General features: G+C 33.1%; 1 protein-coding gene across 29 annotated transcripts; it reads right to left on the bottom strand.

The window, feature by feature from the left end:
* Nucleotides 1-5,634: 5,634 nt before the first annotated feature.
* Nucleotides 5,635-10,137, bottom strand: LOC107913709 (serine/threonine-protein phosphatase 6 regulatory subunit 3). Of its 29 annotated transcripts, none has more exons than XM_041103895.1 (15): nt 9,777-10,089; nt 9,649-9,681; nt 9,491-9,552; nt 9,267-9,332; nt 8,886-9,194; nt 8,574-8,810; nt 7,959-8,045; nt 7,776-7,851; nt 7,611-7,685; nt 7,444-7,497; nt 7,138-7,203; nt 6,915-7,031; nt 6,709-6,803; nt 6,393-6,601; nt 5,635-5,806 (listed from the first exon to the last, which is right to left on the bottom strand). In XM_041103895.1, the coding sequence occupies exons 5-15, from the start codon at nt 8,897-8,899 to the stop codon at nt 5,679-5,681; spliced, it is 1,158 nt and encodes a 385-aa protein (XP_040959829.1). In that variant the 5' UTR covers nt 8,900-9,194; nt 9,267-9,332; nt 9,491-9,552; nt 9,649-9,681; nt 9,777-10,089; the 3' UTR covers nt 5,635-5,678. The 29 variants fall into 29 exon arrangements, with proteins under 29 accessions (XP_040959829.1, XP_040959833.1, XP_040959838.1 ...); XM_041103899.1 differs by having other exon boundaries at nt 7,138-7,200; XM_041103904.1 differs by having other exon boundaries at nt 6,393-6,589; nt 7,138-7,200.
* Nucleotides 10,138-17,117: the final 6,980 nt, after the last annotated feature.

The following is a 17,117-nucleotide window of genomic DNA, read 5'->3' as shown; positions in this document are numbered from 1 at the left end:
TGTGTGAGCAGACCCATCTTACAACTCGTGTGAGCTACAACGATATGTTTGGCACATTTTGTGTGAGCTTTCCTTCATATCTAGTATTATTCTAAGTGGTTCAATGGGCATGAAAAGGGATGAACCAGTAAAGGTTCCGATTGATTTCACTACGACAATTATAGAAAGGTATGATGTATCGATGATTCAAGTAAGAACATTCATGATTATGAAAAGTATGATTTCAATGATGTTATGTTTATGTCTTATGTGTTATGCAAATGAAATGGTAAAGAAAACGATATGAATTAAGACATGAAACCATATGAATATCCTTGATATAGTGATACATGGAAATTATGTAAGTTAAGATGAGTAATAGATTCAAGTGATACATGTTGAAATTAAATGGCTATTCATGATAATATGCCTATGATTTGTATCATGTATTCTAACAGGTTTGGTGTGAATGCTTAGGCTTTGGCGAAGCTTTGATTGGATCATGCCATGTTAATTTATAGGTTATGCATTGTAATGGTAAGTGCCCAAATAAAAATATGCTCGTGTTCATGAAAGAGTGGTAAGGATTAAATTATGTAATTTCTTATGAAATGGTTTATCATGTGGTTAATTCTAAAAAAGCTATGTTTAAATGCACCAGCATGTGGCTATGGTTGATGATATGCTTATGTCTTGTGTGTTATGCATATGAAATGGGTGTGGAAAGGTAATGAAATAGTAAGTTCATACTTGAAGTGTAAAATGATGAAAAAGGGAATGATGAGTTAATTTGATGTTGTTATTTTAAGTTAAAGAAAGTAAATGCAATGGAAAGTAATGAAATGCAAATAAAAGTAAAAAAAATTAAAAGGGTTTAAAGTTATTTAAAATCTTACTATGCTAGGGATGATATGTATATGTGATGCTGTGGATTTATTCATTTTGTGAGTTGTTGAACATGGTTTCATGAATCTTACGGTATTGGTATAAGATTATTCTTGACATGTATAAATTTAATTTTTGAAATAGATTGATATGACTCAAGTTTATACGAGCTTACTAAGCATTCATTGCTTATGTAGTTGTTTGTCCTTTACTTTTCAGATTATCGAAAGCTCGATCGGGTTGGAAGCTCGTCAGAGATCTTTCACACTATCCAGTGATTATATCGGTAGTTTTTGATGTCTTAGTTAAGGTTATAATGGCATCTAAGGTGGACCATGTCTAATGTTTAATTGAAGAGTTTGGTATATATGCCATCTTGGTTGATGATTATGACATGAAATGTTGCCTTGGATTGAGGTACTTAAGGTACTATTGATATCTTGTTGGCATGTGTTAATGTATCTTTAAATGGCCAAATTGGTATGGTTTTTATGTATCAGTTATGTTATATTTTGGCATGAAAACAAGTTAAGTGAAAATTGTTTAAATATGCACATGTATTGGTGTTTTGGTTGATATTATAGCCATTATGTTTTGGCTTGTAATTATGGTGTTTTGAGTGATTGAATTGATTGTTAGGTTGATATAGGTTTGTGGCCTTATGGTGGTTGATTTTGTAATCTTTATGATGCTTAAATGATAGAAGCTGAAATGGTATTTAAAATGTAAGTAAATTGTATGTTCTTTGACATGGTTAAATGTGGTCATTTTCGTATATGGAATGTAGATGACATATATGGCTAATGGTGCTAAATGCTAAATGAAATATTTGGTACTTTTGGTGTCAATTTGATAGGTAAATAAAATGGTATGTAATGGCATAAACCAAGTTTTAAGTTGATTGAACTTTTGGCTAAATTATACATATGGTTATACATGTTAAAGTATTGTGATTGAGGTGTCTTTTGGGCATATTGGTTTTATGCATATGTACTTTATTTGGATAGCTTGTTGTTGCATGGTTTTGTGCACTTTGGGTTGCTTGCTTATATGTAGAAAATTGGTTATAGGTATGTGCATATTTTGGTGAGAAAATTTACTTGGAAATGGCATATTTTTCGTCCACACGGTTAGAGACACAGGCGTGTGTCCCCTGTAGCTTACAAAGGGTTTCAAGTCAATCAGTTACACGGCCTAGCACACGGCTTGCCACACGGGTGTGTGAGGCCATTTCAAAGGGTACACAGCCTAGCACACGAGCGTGTGGCTTGGCCGTATGACCCAAGTCAGTGAGTTACATGGTCATGGACACGGGCTAGGACACAGCTCTGTCCCTACTTTGAATGTCAACACAGCTTGAGACACGGGCGTGTCACTCAGCCGTGTGAGTCACACAGTCAGTGACCCCTGCAGTTTTGAAAATTTTCACCTTTTCTTGAAAAATTGTATATGATTCTGATTTAGTCCCGACTTGTTTCTAATGTGTTTTTAGGGCCTCGAGGCTCGTACAAGGGATGATATGCATGTTATTTTTTGGTTTTGCTATGATTAATGATATGAATTAAAATGTTTAAAATCAGTGTGTCTTGAAATGTAAAGTCCGGTAATGCTCTGTAACCCAATCCGGCGACGGATCCGAGTTAGGGATGTTATAAAACAACACAGGAGCATCCCAAAGAGAAAAGTTGGGTCGAGTGTAATGCTAGGGTTTGTGCAAGTGTACACAGTCGTTATCAAGTAAAAAGTAAGTATCGAGTTGTCTCGACAGGGATTGTATTTGTGCTAAATCACTTAATTTGTAAAATTATATTAACAATTTGGTAAATAAAAAAACACAATATAGTTGAGAAGTAGTGATTAAAATATATTAAACTAAATGCAATGATCCCTAATGCAAATTATATGAATGAAATAGATTTTAGTGAAATTAAACACAATTTGCAACAATTATAACATAAATAAACTAGGACAATTACTTTAATTAAACTCAACTTATTATCAACATTCTTAATAACATTCGGAAAAACATTTCATGGCAACTGGATCTTTCATGAGTTTGAAAACCAAATTAGGTCCTTTTGGAATCCTTTACTTATTAAATACGTATTTTACTGATCCTTATTTACTAAGGGTTTCTTAGCATTCGTGTGAGGTAACAGGGACATGTTAGGTTTGAAACAATTTAATCACACAAATCTAAAAACTATGCAGATAACGGAGCTTGGTTAGAGTTGTTATGCAACCTACAATTCAATCGAGTTAGGATCTAAATTGAGCATGCACATTTCAATTATGCGTCTATTAGCCGTCGTCTGGTTAGGATCGCTCAGCTAATTCAGGTGTATTTCAATCACGTATGAACGAAATATAGACTTGATTTTAATTGAAAACATGATCGATTGAGGCACAAACATTATAAGCATGAATTAAATAAATATTATTTAATCAAAATAATTATCCTAGCTTAAATAAAATTAAGTTATCATTGTAGTAAGCAAGAACAAAGAACACATAGAAAGCATCTTTAAATTAAATTTAAAGAAAAGAAAGATTAAACCCAATTCAGAGTGACTGTCACCCAAGACTCTGACTGATGAGGCTCCTTCGCTTCTTTGCATTGCTCCTTTGCTAATGGCTCTCCAAGGTGGCCGACCAAGAGTTCTTTAAGAGGCTTAATTGCTAAAATCCTTATGCAAGGATGATGAAGGGAAAGATAGCTAAAAGATTTGAGAGAATGACGAATGAGTGAGAGATGATAAGATGAGGGATGATTGAAAAAGTGATAAATGAGCTCTTATTTATAGGTGAGGCAAATGAGCTAGTTTGCTAAAAATAGGAGTGTCCATCCTTTGAAACTTCCTCCAAGAGTGGTCGGCCATGAAGTGAGGAAAGGTGGCTGATTTTTCCTTAATTTTTGGTCAATTTGAGTGCCATAATAACTCAGGACTAAAACTCGGCCATCTGTAAATCTTCCGGAAAATCTCTGATTTCTTTAACTCTTCAAGGACTTTGTATAATTAAACCAAAACATGGTTTATAACATCCATGTGCAGCCGAAAATTGGGTTGACTTGGTCCCTAATTTGGACGATTTTGCAATTAGAAGAAAACTCTCAGACCTGTCAAAAATAGTAGATAGTTTAGAGGACCAAATAATATAATTTAACCACTTTAATTAATCAATTTACTTAATTAATTAAAACCCAATTTATTAATGAATTATTAAAAATGAATTATTAAATATAACTTTATATTTTATTATTTAATTTAATCATGCATGGCCCACTTTATAGCTTAAAAATATAATATGCTCAAATTTATATAAAATAAGTCATTTTATGCATAAAAACTATATAATAAAGTATAAAATCACATTTTAATAATTTCTATGTCCTAATTTCATATTTTTGCATATTTCATTAATTTATTAAACAATTACTTGGTTTTAACAACAAATTTAAGTAAAAAGATGAATTGTATAGGAAAAATCCTATATATTTTTCAGTTTACATACCCTCAAACTTAAATCATTGCTCGTCTCGAGTAATGTTCATGTACAGCATAAGGTCTTGCTAAGGCAAATTTTGCTAAGAGTGTAAGTAGCATCAATCTTTGTCTCATAATCATGCATCAATAAATTCATGTTCATAGACCTTCTTTATTAACAAGTAACTCATATACAAATATTTTGAAAATTTTATTCTAAGTTTCGAGATATATTAACATGAATCATAGTTTGCATGTATGTTACAGCCATAGAAAATATTCTTCATTCAACACAATTTCTCATCAATAAAGCAAAACAATCATAAGGCTTATTTATAATCTTCATATGTTGAACTTAATACTTCCTCTCCACTAATGTAGGTGACATAATCATCAAATCAATAGGTCTTTTATAAGGTTGTAATGGGGCTTGGTTAAAGGTGGGGGTTTTATTGAGATGAGACATTTCGGTCTCAAAATCTTAACCTTTAACTTGTCTTGGATTTCTTGAAATTCAACCGTTTCTTCAAATGAACCTGTGGAACTCCCCCAAACTTATTTTGAATTCATACTCATACATTTTCTTTTCTGAGACTGAGCAAATTTTTCTTCACTCTTCTTTGTCTTTATTGTTGTTTTTTTTTAAGCATGAGCACATACATCTTTATGAAAATTTCCTAAAATGTTGATTCCCAAGACAACTTTAGTTAAGATAGGTGCACAAAATTAGGATAATTTTAAAAAGATGATATTGGCTTATAATGTAGGTTTATTACAATGACACTACACCAAAACAGGTTTTTAGCGGCGTTTTTTTAGGCCTTTAGCGGCACTAAAAAGCACCGCTAAAAAGTACCGCTGATGTCAATGTCGCTAACGTTTGTGGCGTTTATAGAAATAAACGCCGCTAAAGGTCATGTTCTTTAGCGGCACTTTTCCCGCACATGCTGCTAAAGGCCATGTTTTTTAGCGGTGCTTCTCCCACAAACGCCGCTAAAAGCCATGTTCTTTAGCGGCGCTTTTCCCACAAACGCAGTTAAAAGTTATGTTCTTTAGCGGCGCTTTTCCCACAAACGCCGCTAAAGGCCATGTTCTTTAGCGGCGCTTTTCCCACAAACGCCGCTATTGTTTGGTGGCCTTTAGCGGCGCTTTTTTTTAAAACGCCACTAATTTTGGGATTTTTGTGAAATTTAATTTTTCATATTTTTAGCCATCCTGTAGCAACAAATCAAAAGCAACTCAATGTAAACCAGCGAAAAGCAATAAACCTATATAATATTTCAAATTAAACGAATAAAATAATATTAATATCAATAAATAAAATATAATTCATATTATTTTTACAAAAATGTTAAAAGTTAAAATGATAAAAATATTTATACAATACACTATGACGACGGATGTTGCGATTGCTGAAACATCTTCATCATATTCGTATGTTCTTCTAGACATTTTATCTGCAATACACATAAAATAGTTGAAAAGTTAGTAACTAATTACAACAATAACAGCACATAAAAAGTAGTTAAAATAAAAAAGCACATATAAAATAGTTGAAAAGTTATGTATTATATATGTTATTAATTATTGTATTTAATTTGTAAGTTATGGAATGGTATATTTTACAATGATTAAGTTATGTAAATAATATGAGTTATTAAGTTATACATATATATAAGTTATTAAGTTATGTAAGTTATTATGTGAGTAATGATATAACATGTATAACTTATTAAGTTATGTGAGTTGTTAATTATTGTATTTAATTTGTAAGTTATGGAATGATATATTTTAAAATTATTAAGTTATGTAAATTATGTGAGTTGTTAAGTTATTAAGTTATGTAAGTTATTATGTGAATTATATAAGTTATTAAGTTATATGGTATGACATATATATATGTATTATATAAATTATGTGAGTTGTTAAGTTGTTAAGTTATGCAAGTTATTATGTGAATTATATAAGTTATTTGGACATTTTTTGCACCTAAGATATTTGAAAACTATCACATACAACTTGCAGCGAAGGAAATCCACTCACCAAGCTGAGGCAACATTGCATTGATAGTCTCTGAATTTACAGGGATTGGAGGCTCATACATAAGTTGATTTAGGAAAGAATACATCAAGGGAGAATTAATTGCTGATCTTTTTGGATCCAACAATAAGATGCAAACCGAGAGTGAGTTTACAAGGCCAGATTTGGAATGTGAATCTTCCAATGCATGACCAAATATCCTTGCAACAAAGTTGTTCATGAGCATATTCAAAATTACATGTCAAATCACATAAACAATAGAGAATCGAAATGGTGATGCAGGTAGCAAGGAGACAGGAAGGAAGTAGATCTCACAAACCTTGGACTAGAGAGTTTTGTGGCTAATGCTGATGGCACATTCCGAGTTATTGCACATAATGTTTCTGCCGCATTAGCATGAACTTCAGGAGCACACTGGTTATCATAAAAAACAGGTCTGACACTCATTACAAAGCATGCTATGCCATGCAAATATTAATACAGGATTATGCCATAAAAAGAATAAAACTAAACTTTCTCACTTACTGATGGACTCAATTTATCCACAATCATTTCCAGCAAATTGCTATCAGCTAACCATTGCATTACATCCGAAAAATTTGGATATACATGATCATCAGCAGCTACTAACCAAACCAAAACCTGTGAAAAGGTGAATCTCATATCAATGTTCAACCCAAACATATTAAATCCCAAACCATTTAAATCCATTATTGCAATAAAACAATGAAAAGAAAATCTATAGAACCTCCATGATGGTGGATGTGATTCCTATCAAATCAACCAGTTGGCAGAACACATCTTGATGCACCTGCTAATAGTCCATCTCAGTAAATTCATATGAATAAATAAACACATCTATACTTTGTAGTTCATAGATCATAAACCACTGACAAACCCAATTTTGTCTAAGAATGAAGGGCAGACTCACATACCCAGTCTGAACTACACTAGTTATCCAGATTTGCAGGTTATTTAACACATCATCCAACAACACAAAGATATATATGAACAGATATGCAGGAAGTCTAAGAATGTAATACAACTTACTTACTTGAACGTAGTTCATAAGTGGAACAGTCTTCCGTAGCATAAGGCATACAACAACCTAAAATAGCCATGCAAATGAAACCAGTCAACTGTTGATAATAAAAGGGGGATCTGAAGAAAACATAACAAAAAATAGCACAGAAAAACTTATCAGAACGTGAACAAGCACACCTTACTGAAATAACCAGCTAGCAATGCACTATGAGGACGGTTCGGTTCCAAGAAGGAGAAAAGTAAGTTCATCAACTACATCATACGGAAAACCATATGAAACAAATATGACAGCTATTTCAATAATTAAATATGCATGATCATGATTGAAAATGAAACTAATACCTCTCCCTCCTCAGCTAAAGTCCTCAAAATGACATCAATCTCACATGTAAATATCTCACAGGCAATGAATGGAAACCTAGATATAACAATTAACAAATCATCAGGAAAGTGAATAATTAATATCAGAAAGGTTACAAGGAACTAGAAAGAAGTCTAGTTCCTGATTTTATGAAAATGACATACTTGAAGGACCGTTTGTTGTCAGCATCCTCTAGTGGTTCCTCGATAATATATTGCAACAACTGCTCAACTTGGGATCTATCTCGTAGACTGCACTTAAAAATATCAATACATGATGAGCATCAAACAAGAGTAACTCTCAATCAGATTATACAAACACTAAGCCATATTTAGTTACAGTTTGTTGTTGGTGAATTAAAATGCATTGCATTTTGAGGAATTAAATATAAATCATGCTGCACAAAAGTCACAATCCATCGCAAAACCAATAAAATGTATCATTCACAGTTTAAATAAATATAAATTTCCACATCAAATTGTTGCAGACTTGTATACATTCCTTCATGAAGTTTAGCTCTCATTGTGCCAAAATCCATAGGTTCTTTAATGATTTCATAGTAACCCTCAACCTTGTCATGGTTGTAGTATCCATCAGGAGGGTTATATGAAAAAAGAGATCAAATCCAAATGCATATGGAAACTACCAATTACATACCTTTTCAGGGTCAACAGGTTCAGCAAATATTTCATAGGTGTCTCTCCTAACATTAGAAAGATAAAGGTTCAAATATGAATATCTTATTTATGCAAAAAAAAATATATAAAAATTGACCAAACCTCTGTAATATGTCAAGAATACGCTCTAGTATAGGTTTCTCTGGCATACTTGAGGGTTGATCTTGTATTAGAGTATAACTAGTGGAGGGTGCTGCTTTATCATCATATGGTCCCTTGGTGATGTTTTCATGTAAAGCCATTTTCTGTGATTGTTGTACCTTGCAAGCATCCAATACACCAGATAAACGTGAGCTCCTCCTCTTCCCTTGTTTCCACTTAGACATTCCTATTTTTCTACTGCAAAATTCACCCATATATAAAATCAAACACACTTATTGTTTTGTATCTTTGCTATGAGAAAGAGAAACCCACCTTGAGCTGGCCATTCCGAACACTGGCAATCAATAGGGGATTTGTTTGTGATCACCAATCACATAACTAATATATATTAAGAGGTACATAAAGCTATGACTGTATTACTAATACAACCAAAGCAAATCCACTTAGAAAATGGTTCATCTAATCCCGTTAATGCAATTATAAACTGGTTTCACATATATGCGCCTAAAAGAACTACTATTTAAGCAAATATAATTAAGAAATACGGCCAGAATCCCCATTCAGAACAGTTATCTGCCGTGCTAATGCCAGTTGCCTGATCTCCGTTGACAAACGACGCACCTACAAATTGATAGAAAAAGATCAATATTACAACCAAAAGATTTAAACTTTAAGCTCTATTTCCTCATATACCTGAGCTAGAAGTGCATCTGAATCATCAGCTTGCTCCCCCGATTTTTCGAATCCCTTCACCAGCGACTGCCAGGAAAAAAGGAGTTAAAAGCTAAAATTAATAGACGAAAAATAATTAAAAGTAGAAACCTAGTCAATCAACACAAAATCCAAAGGACAAATATTTGAATCATACGGCAAGGAGAAACTAGAAAATCAAAACAAACAAAACGATCAAAACTAACCTGCAATTCGCCTAATATGTCCGATAATTTACCTTTTTTCAGGAGGACAGTACCCGTATAACCTGAAAACGAAATTAACAAGTTAAAGTCAAAATTAAAACAGTAAGAAAAATAAAAAAAAAGAAGAATTGAAGTAAGAAATTCAGTTGGAACGGTACCAGCGCCGGCTAAGATCAAGATCTTCGACAAACCTACTCCGGTTTGCATAGCCATGACAGTGTTTTCGAAAAAATTAATCATATAAAAAACAGAATATGTTGCATTAGTAAGGAACAAGAAAAAGAACCTGCAAGGGTATGTAATCTGAACATTGGTAACATCCTTGGTTATAGATTTCAAGAAAATCTCAGATGGTTTAACTCGAGCTAATAGTCGCAATTCCTTTTTGCTCTTTTTCTCATTGTTTCTTGGTTTCCTGGTTCTGGGTTCTTTGATTTTGGACCCCTTTTATCCATTTGAGAGTTTTAAGATGAAGAACAAACAAGAACTGGCTTGGCTTCAGTTGGGAAGAAACAGAGTTGAATAAGCTTTTGGGTTTTTTTTTCTTGGATGTAGGAAATGAGGGATTTTAGGGGCGAAAGTTGGGAATTTCTGAGGGTGAGGGGGGAATTTTATAAAACGGCGCTAAAAGTAAAATTATTTTTGTGGCGTTTTTTATAAAAACGCCACTATTGATTACTTTTAAGGCCGCATAAATTTTTCATTTTGAACTAAATGACACCGTTTTTTTATTCTAAAAATTTTTTATTTTGTTTTTTATAAATTGATTTATTTTTTGTGGCGTTTTTATAAAAAATGCCGCTATTTCATTTTCAACAAAATGACGCCGTTTTGCTATGCTAAAAATTTTTTATTTTTTATTTATAAATTGATTTATTTTTTGCGGCGTTTTTTTATAAAAACGCCACTATTGCTTACCTCTAGCGGCGTTTGAATGCGTTTTTCAAACGCTGCAAAATTTTTTTCATTTTGAACAAAATGACGCCGTTTTGCTATTCTAAAAAGTTTTTATTTTGTTTTTTATAAATTGATTTATTAAAAACGCCGCTATTTCATTCTCAACAAAATGACGCCGTTTTGCGATGCTAAAAATTTTTTATTTTATTTTTTTATAAATTGATTTATTTTTTACGGCGTTTTTATAAAAACGCCTTCTATTGCTTACCTTTAGCTATGCTAAAATTTTTTTATTTTGTTTTAGGGTAAATTGATTTTTTATAAAATGAAAAAAACAAGTACTCTCAAAATAAATATTGTATATTTTAATAAGAAAACAAATGATAAAATGGTTGTAATTAATTATTAAGTTAGAATTATCTAAATTAAATAATTACCTATATATCTATATCATTTTTATTTCATTTTTATTTTTGTATTTTTTCTTATAATTTGGTCCTCTCCAAAATAAATAATTATACATAAATATCCATATCAATCTATTACTTTTTTAACTTATTTATTAGTTCTATTTAAACTAATATTTAAATATATCAAATGGTTTAGATTAAATTTTTTTAAATATAAAAGCATTAATTAATTGTATAAAATTTTATCATTTAACAAATATCAAGTAAACCTTAACCTTAAACCCTCTAAATTAACCATTCAATACATATAAAGTCTATCTATTATATATCTCTTAAATAATTTAAACTATACTCATAATTTCAATATATTTGATTTATTATTATCTATTTTACAATTATATAAGAACATATTTAAAATATAAATTAAAAAAATAATTAATCTAAACTCAAAACCTTAACTCGACCCCTGAATCTCGAAACCTTAAATCTCTAACTCTTAACCCCTAACATCTAACCCCTAACCCCTAAACCTTAAATCTCAACCCTTAAACCATAATCCCTAATTCATAATTCCTAAATCCGTACTCCTTAAACCTTAAAATATGAACTCTTAAACCGGCCTTAAATCTTAAATTAATCATATACCCTAAACTAAAAACCTTAAACAAATTTATTATTATCTCTTTTACAATTATATAAGAACATATTTAAAATATAAATTAAAAAATAATTAATCTAAACCCAAAACCCTAACTCGACCCCTAAATCCCTAACTTTTAACCCCTAACACGTCTAACCCCTAAACCCTAACCCTCTAACCCCTAAACCTTAAATCTCAACCCCTAATCCATAATCCCTAATCCATAATCCCTAAACCCATACTTCCCTAAACCTTAAAATATGAACTCCTAAACTGGCCTTAAATTTTAAATAAATCATATACCCTAAACCAAAAACCCTAAACAAATTTATTATTATCTATTTTACAATTATTTTAAATAATAGTATTTTAATTTTTCCATGTGTTTTATTTCAAATTATTTCTACGTGTCATTATTTTTTTCTGAAGATTTTAAATATTCAATTAGAAATAAATTGAATTTTATTTAATATGAATAAACCAATTAAGGTAAAATATTTTTAGCGACGCTTTTCTAAAAACGCCACCAAAGCCCCCAGCATTTTTGGTCGCTAAATCCTCGAAAGCTTAGAAAACGGCGTTGTTGGGCTTATAATTTTTTGCGGCACTTTCTAAAAAACCCGCTAAATCCCCCGAAAGCTCAGAAAACGGTGTCGTTGGGCTTAGGTTTTTTTTGCGGCGCTTTCCCAAAAGCGCCGCTAAAGCCCAAAGCATTAGCGGCCCTTTCTTAAAAACGCCGCTAAGTCCCTAAAAGCTCACAAAACAGCGTCGTTGGGCTTAGGTTTTTTTGCGGCGTTTCTGGGAAAGCACCGCTAATGCCCTGAGCATTAGCGGCGCTTCCTTAAAAACGCCGCTAAATCCCCGAAAGCTCACAAAACGATGTCGTTGGGCTTAGGTTTTTTTGCGGCGCTTTCTCAAAAACGCCGTTAAAGCCCTGAGCATTAGCGGTGCTTTCTTAAAAATGCCGCTAAATCCCTGAAAGCTCACAAAACGGCATCGTTGGGCTTATGTTTTTTTGTGGCGCTTTCTCAGAAACGCCGCTAAATCCCCAAAAGCTTGGGAAACGACGTCGTTGGGCTTAGATCTTTTGCGGCGCTTTCTCAAAAACGCCGCTAATGCTTATTTTCAGTGGCGTTTTCTGTAAGGCACCGCTAATGGTCGATCTTTAGCGGTGTTTTTTATCCAAACGCCGTTAAAAGCCTATTTTGGTGTAGTGTGAACAGGCCTTTAAGCTCAAAATTATAGTTTCAAAGGTCTAATATCATAAGGTGGGCTTGAAAAAGATCAAACGATTCAAAGAAAAATGGTGTCTATACCATTTTAGATTTTTCAGTCTCCTAGGATTTCGCCTCAAGAAAGTTACTAAGTCAATTCTAAAGATATAAACCTTCATGCATGTCTAATCTCAAGAGAAACTAAGTTTTCATGGCAAACATTACCTAAGATTAAGATCATAAAAGCATTCCATTTTTCATGATAACATACAATCACTCAGATAAAATCATCATTCATGCTTGCATACAAGCTATCTTATTAAAAAGAATTCCTCTAAACATTCATTTATTAAGATATACTTATATGAAAGAATGATTTGAAACATACTTGAAAATTTTAAAAATTTGAGCAATTTGCCTTACCCCCTTTAAAAGGAAACAATGTCCTCATTGCGAGAATAAAGTAATGGATGAAAATTGTACACTAGGTAGGGTTGTAAAGAAAGAGAGGTGAGTCATTAAGACTACTTAAATACCAAGTCTTTCCTAATAACCCAATCCTAGACATGTTCATTCCCATTGCCACATCACTTAGTCTTTTTCTTTCTAAAGAAGTATTTATTCATGCTTGATATGTTTTATTTTGCAAAAAATTAAATCCTAATTACTAAATAAATAAATTCCTAAAGACCTAAAAATAATTAAATAAATAACAAGACAAGAATCCCCTCTTTTATTTTTTGACTTATTCCCCTTGTCTTCTTTAGCTCTATCTTCATTTGCATCGTCAATCTCTTCCGTCCATGTCTCAAAGATAGCACATGGGGACTTAGGAACAAAAGTATTAGAGATATTCTTAAAAGTATTTCAAATTGAATCATCTCTAAATTTTGCATATTTGCAGTAAGTTTGTTGCTGATTGTGCATGAACTTGCACATATCCATCAAAATTGACAACTTTGATTTCCTTGAAGTACTTACAGAAGTCGGCATGGGAGTTGTATATTCAGGTTCAACACTTAGCTTGACTGGTTCTTCTTCTGGCTCAAACCTAGGTTCAGGGTTTTCAGCTCCTTCAGCTGGTTGAGGACTATTTGGTTCCTTATCAAATTCTTCTTCTTCAATGTCTGTAACTGAATCAGCTTCAGTTTCTGTTTTATTTGTTGACTCTTCGGTTTCTGGCTCAGTTGGTTCCTCTTGCTCACCTTGGTTCAACTCATGCACTTTTTTACCAACCTTTCAAGATCATGACTTGTAATACACCCTTGAACATACTGCCCCTTCATTTTTGCTTGTGTTTTAACATAGGCCCTTAAGAAAAATGAAGTGATTAATAATGGGAAATAAGCACTTCCTACCTTCTTTTTAGCACAATCATGAATCTCCTTAAGGATAATTTTCCCAACATTAATGGATTTTTCTATCAAGGTTGCATATAACAAGAGCATTCGTTCCATCGAGATGGTGGAACCGTGTGAGATAGGCATAAAATTGTAGCAAACAAAATAAAACCATACCTTTGCTACTGGTTTCAAGTATTCTCTTCGACAAGAATGGCTCCCATACTTTCTTATAATCCATTGGGATCCCGGATTTGTCACAACATCAATCACTTGTTGAAGAAAATCCCAATTGATATTGCTCATCATAGGGTAGTGCCCATCTTCTTCAACATCAGGTAAATTAAACAATTCATTGATGGACTTAGAAGTAAGAGGTACCTTTTTCTTTTGAACAATGACTTCAGTAGCATCTTGCATAGTCAAACTAGCATAGAATTCTCGAACTAGTTCATCATCGAAAAGTGACCGAGCATCACAGAATCGTTCTCATTTGAGAGCATTAATTATCTTTCTAATTGGCACAAGAACAACCATCACATCATTGCTCTTCAGGTTAAAACCTTTTTCTGGCATCATAGGTCGATGCTTGAAAATTGAATCAAATCGCTCTTTCACTTCTTCATCAACCACAATCAGGTTTTCAGGAGTAGTCTTTGATGATCTAGTTATTTTCCGAGACATGGTATTTTCCCAAAAATTTGGCAGAGTTTCTACTCAAGAGAGAAAGAGAAATCGGCAAAGTAGGTAGAACTTGCTACAGCAAAAATCTTACGATAGCAAGGATGGTGCGACGACGATCTCTTCGTGGCAGCAAATGGGTATTTCGACAAAAAAAGGAAAAGGACAAGGGTTTCTTTTGGGATTTGAGGTTGACGGCACAAAGAAGAGATTTAGTGATTTTTAGGGTGTAAGCGAATCGCTTTGAAGGATATGAAAATTAGTAGAACGAACAGGGGTTTATATAGGGAAAAATTTGGTCAACATATAGTAAAAATTTAGCTACATTAGGGTTACTTGGGTGACAAGCAATGAGTATGACGGCAAGGCATGGGTTTTTCCCTCCTTTTTGCTGTCTTAGGCAACTCAGACTATATCTTAAAAAAAACTTATTAGTACTTGGGCCAAATTTGACCCCCCTTTATTAAAATAAAATTTTAAAATTTAAATTGAACAAAATGAAACTTCAAAATTTTAATTAGAAAATTTCTTTTTAACAAATTACATTAAATTAATTCCCAGGAAAGGTTGGAGGGGTCACAGCAGTCCCGTTTAAGTTCCAATCTCCTTAGGCAGAGTTAATTAAATGTAATAAATTAAGAAAATAATTTCTAATTATTTATTTATTTACAAAATGAGTTCATGAAAAATTAAGGGTCTGCTAATTTGAGTGAGGATTCAATTCGCTCAACTTCACCATCCTAGTAGTGTTTGAGACGTTGACCATTAACTTTAAACGTACCTCCGTAATTGTTGTATGATTCAATAGCTTCATAAAGATAAACTCGGTAGATGGTATAAGGTCCTTTCCATCGGGATTTAAGCTTATCAGGAAATAACTTCAGCCTTGAATTAAACAACAACACCTTCTGACCTTCTTTAAACTTGCGAAGTTGTATATGACTATCATGTCATCTCTTTGATCTCTATTTACACATTTTGGCACTATCATAGGAAAACAACCTCAGCTCTTCCAACTCATCAAGTTACAACATCCTTCTCTCACTGGCTTGCTTAAGATCAAATTTTAACTGCTTCAAAGCCCAGTGAGTTTTATTCTCCAATTTTAATTGCAAATGACATGCCTTTCTAAAGACTAACTGATAAGGAGTCATTCCTAACGGAGTCTTACATGTTGTTCGATTGGCCCATAATGCATCATCGAGCCTTCGAAACCAACCTCTTCTGCTAGGGCGAACCACATTTTCAAGGATACCTTTGATTTCATGATTCACTCTTTCAACTTGCCCATTAGACTAGGGATGATAGGCAATGGCAATCTTGTGCTTCATATAATATTTGTCAAGCAACCACTTAAGCCATTTGTTCACAAAGTGAGAACCTTCATTACTAATAATAGCTCTTGGTGTCCCAAATCGTGTAAACACATGCTTATGTAGGAATCACATGACTACCTTAGGATCTAACATCTGATCCAAAAAATGGTCCTTCTGAGTGGCTTTGTTCAACTTTTTGTAATCAATACAGATTCTCCAACCAGTAATAGTTCTTGTTGGAATTAACTCGTTACGCTCAACAATCGTGATTCCACCTTTCTTCGGCACACATTGCACTGAACTTACCCACGAACTATCTGAAATAGGATAGATGATTCCTGCATCTAACCATTTGATCACTTACTTCCTCACAACTTCTTTCATAATAGGATTGAGCCTTCTTTGCCCATCAATTTGAGCTCTTTCACCTTCCTCTACAATGATTTTTTGCATGCAAAATGAAGGGCTTCTACCTCGAATATCAGCTACAGTCCAACCAATTTGCTTTCTTAAATTTCTTTAAAATAGCAATCAGTTGTTCCTCTTGATCTTTTGTTAGTTCTGCTGAAATAATTACAAGCAAAGTAGAACAGTCACCTAAATAAACATATTTCAAATGGGAAGGAAGTACCTTTAGTTCGAGTGTAGGTGGTTCTTTGATTGACAACTTGGGTTGCACAAATTCTCTGACTTCTAACTCCAACGGTTCAAACCGTGTGGATTGAACAAAATTTCTTGGATTGGCTTCCATCAAAGCCATGTTTTTTTCACCTTCTTCATCCTCCAAAGGGTCAAACTCTAAGGCTTTCTCTAATGGATCTTCCTCAAAATTACTTTCCATAGAAACCAAGGTTTCTATCTCTTCCATAATTGAACACTCCTCTGCCGAACCGGGAACTTTCATCACTTTAAGAATGTTGAAAGTTACCTAGTCGTCTTGAACTTGCATAGTGAGTTCGCCTTTCTGCACATCAATTAACGTCCTCCCCCTGGCTAGGAAAGGTCTCCCAAGGATAATTGGCACTTCCTTATCTACTTCAAAATCTAAATAATGAATTCAGCAGGAAAAATAAATTTATTGACTCTTACCAAAACATCATCGATCTTTCCTTCAGGATATGCTAACGAT

This window comes from Gossypium hirsutum, chromosome D11 (assembly GCF_007990345.1).
Source record: "Gossypium hirsutum isolate 1008001.06 chromosome D11, Gossypium_hirsutum_v2.1, whole genome shotgun sequence".
Taxonomy (NCBI): Eukaryota; Viridiplantae; Streptophyta; class Magnoliopsida; order Malvales; family Malvaceae; genus Gossypium; species Gossypium hirsutum.
Note: the sequence above shows the minus strand (reverse complement) of the source record. Positions and strands in the feature narration are given on the sequence as shown.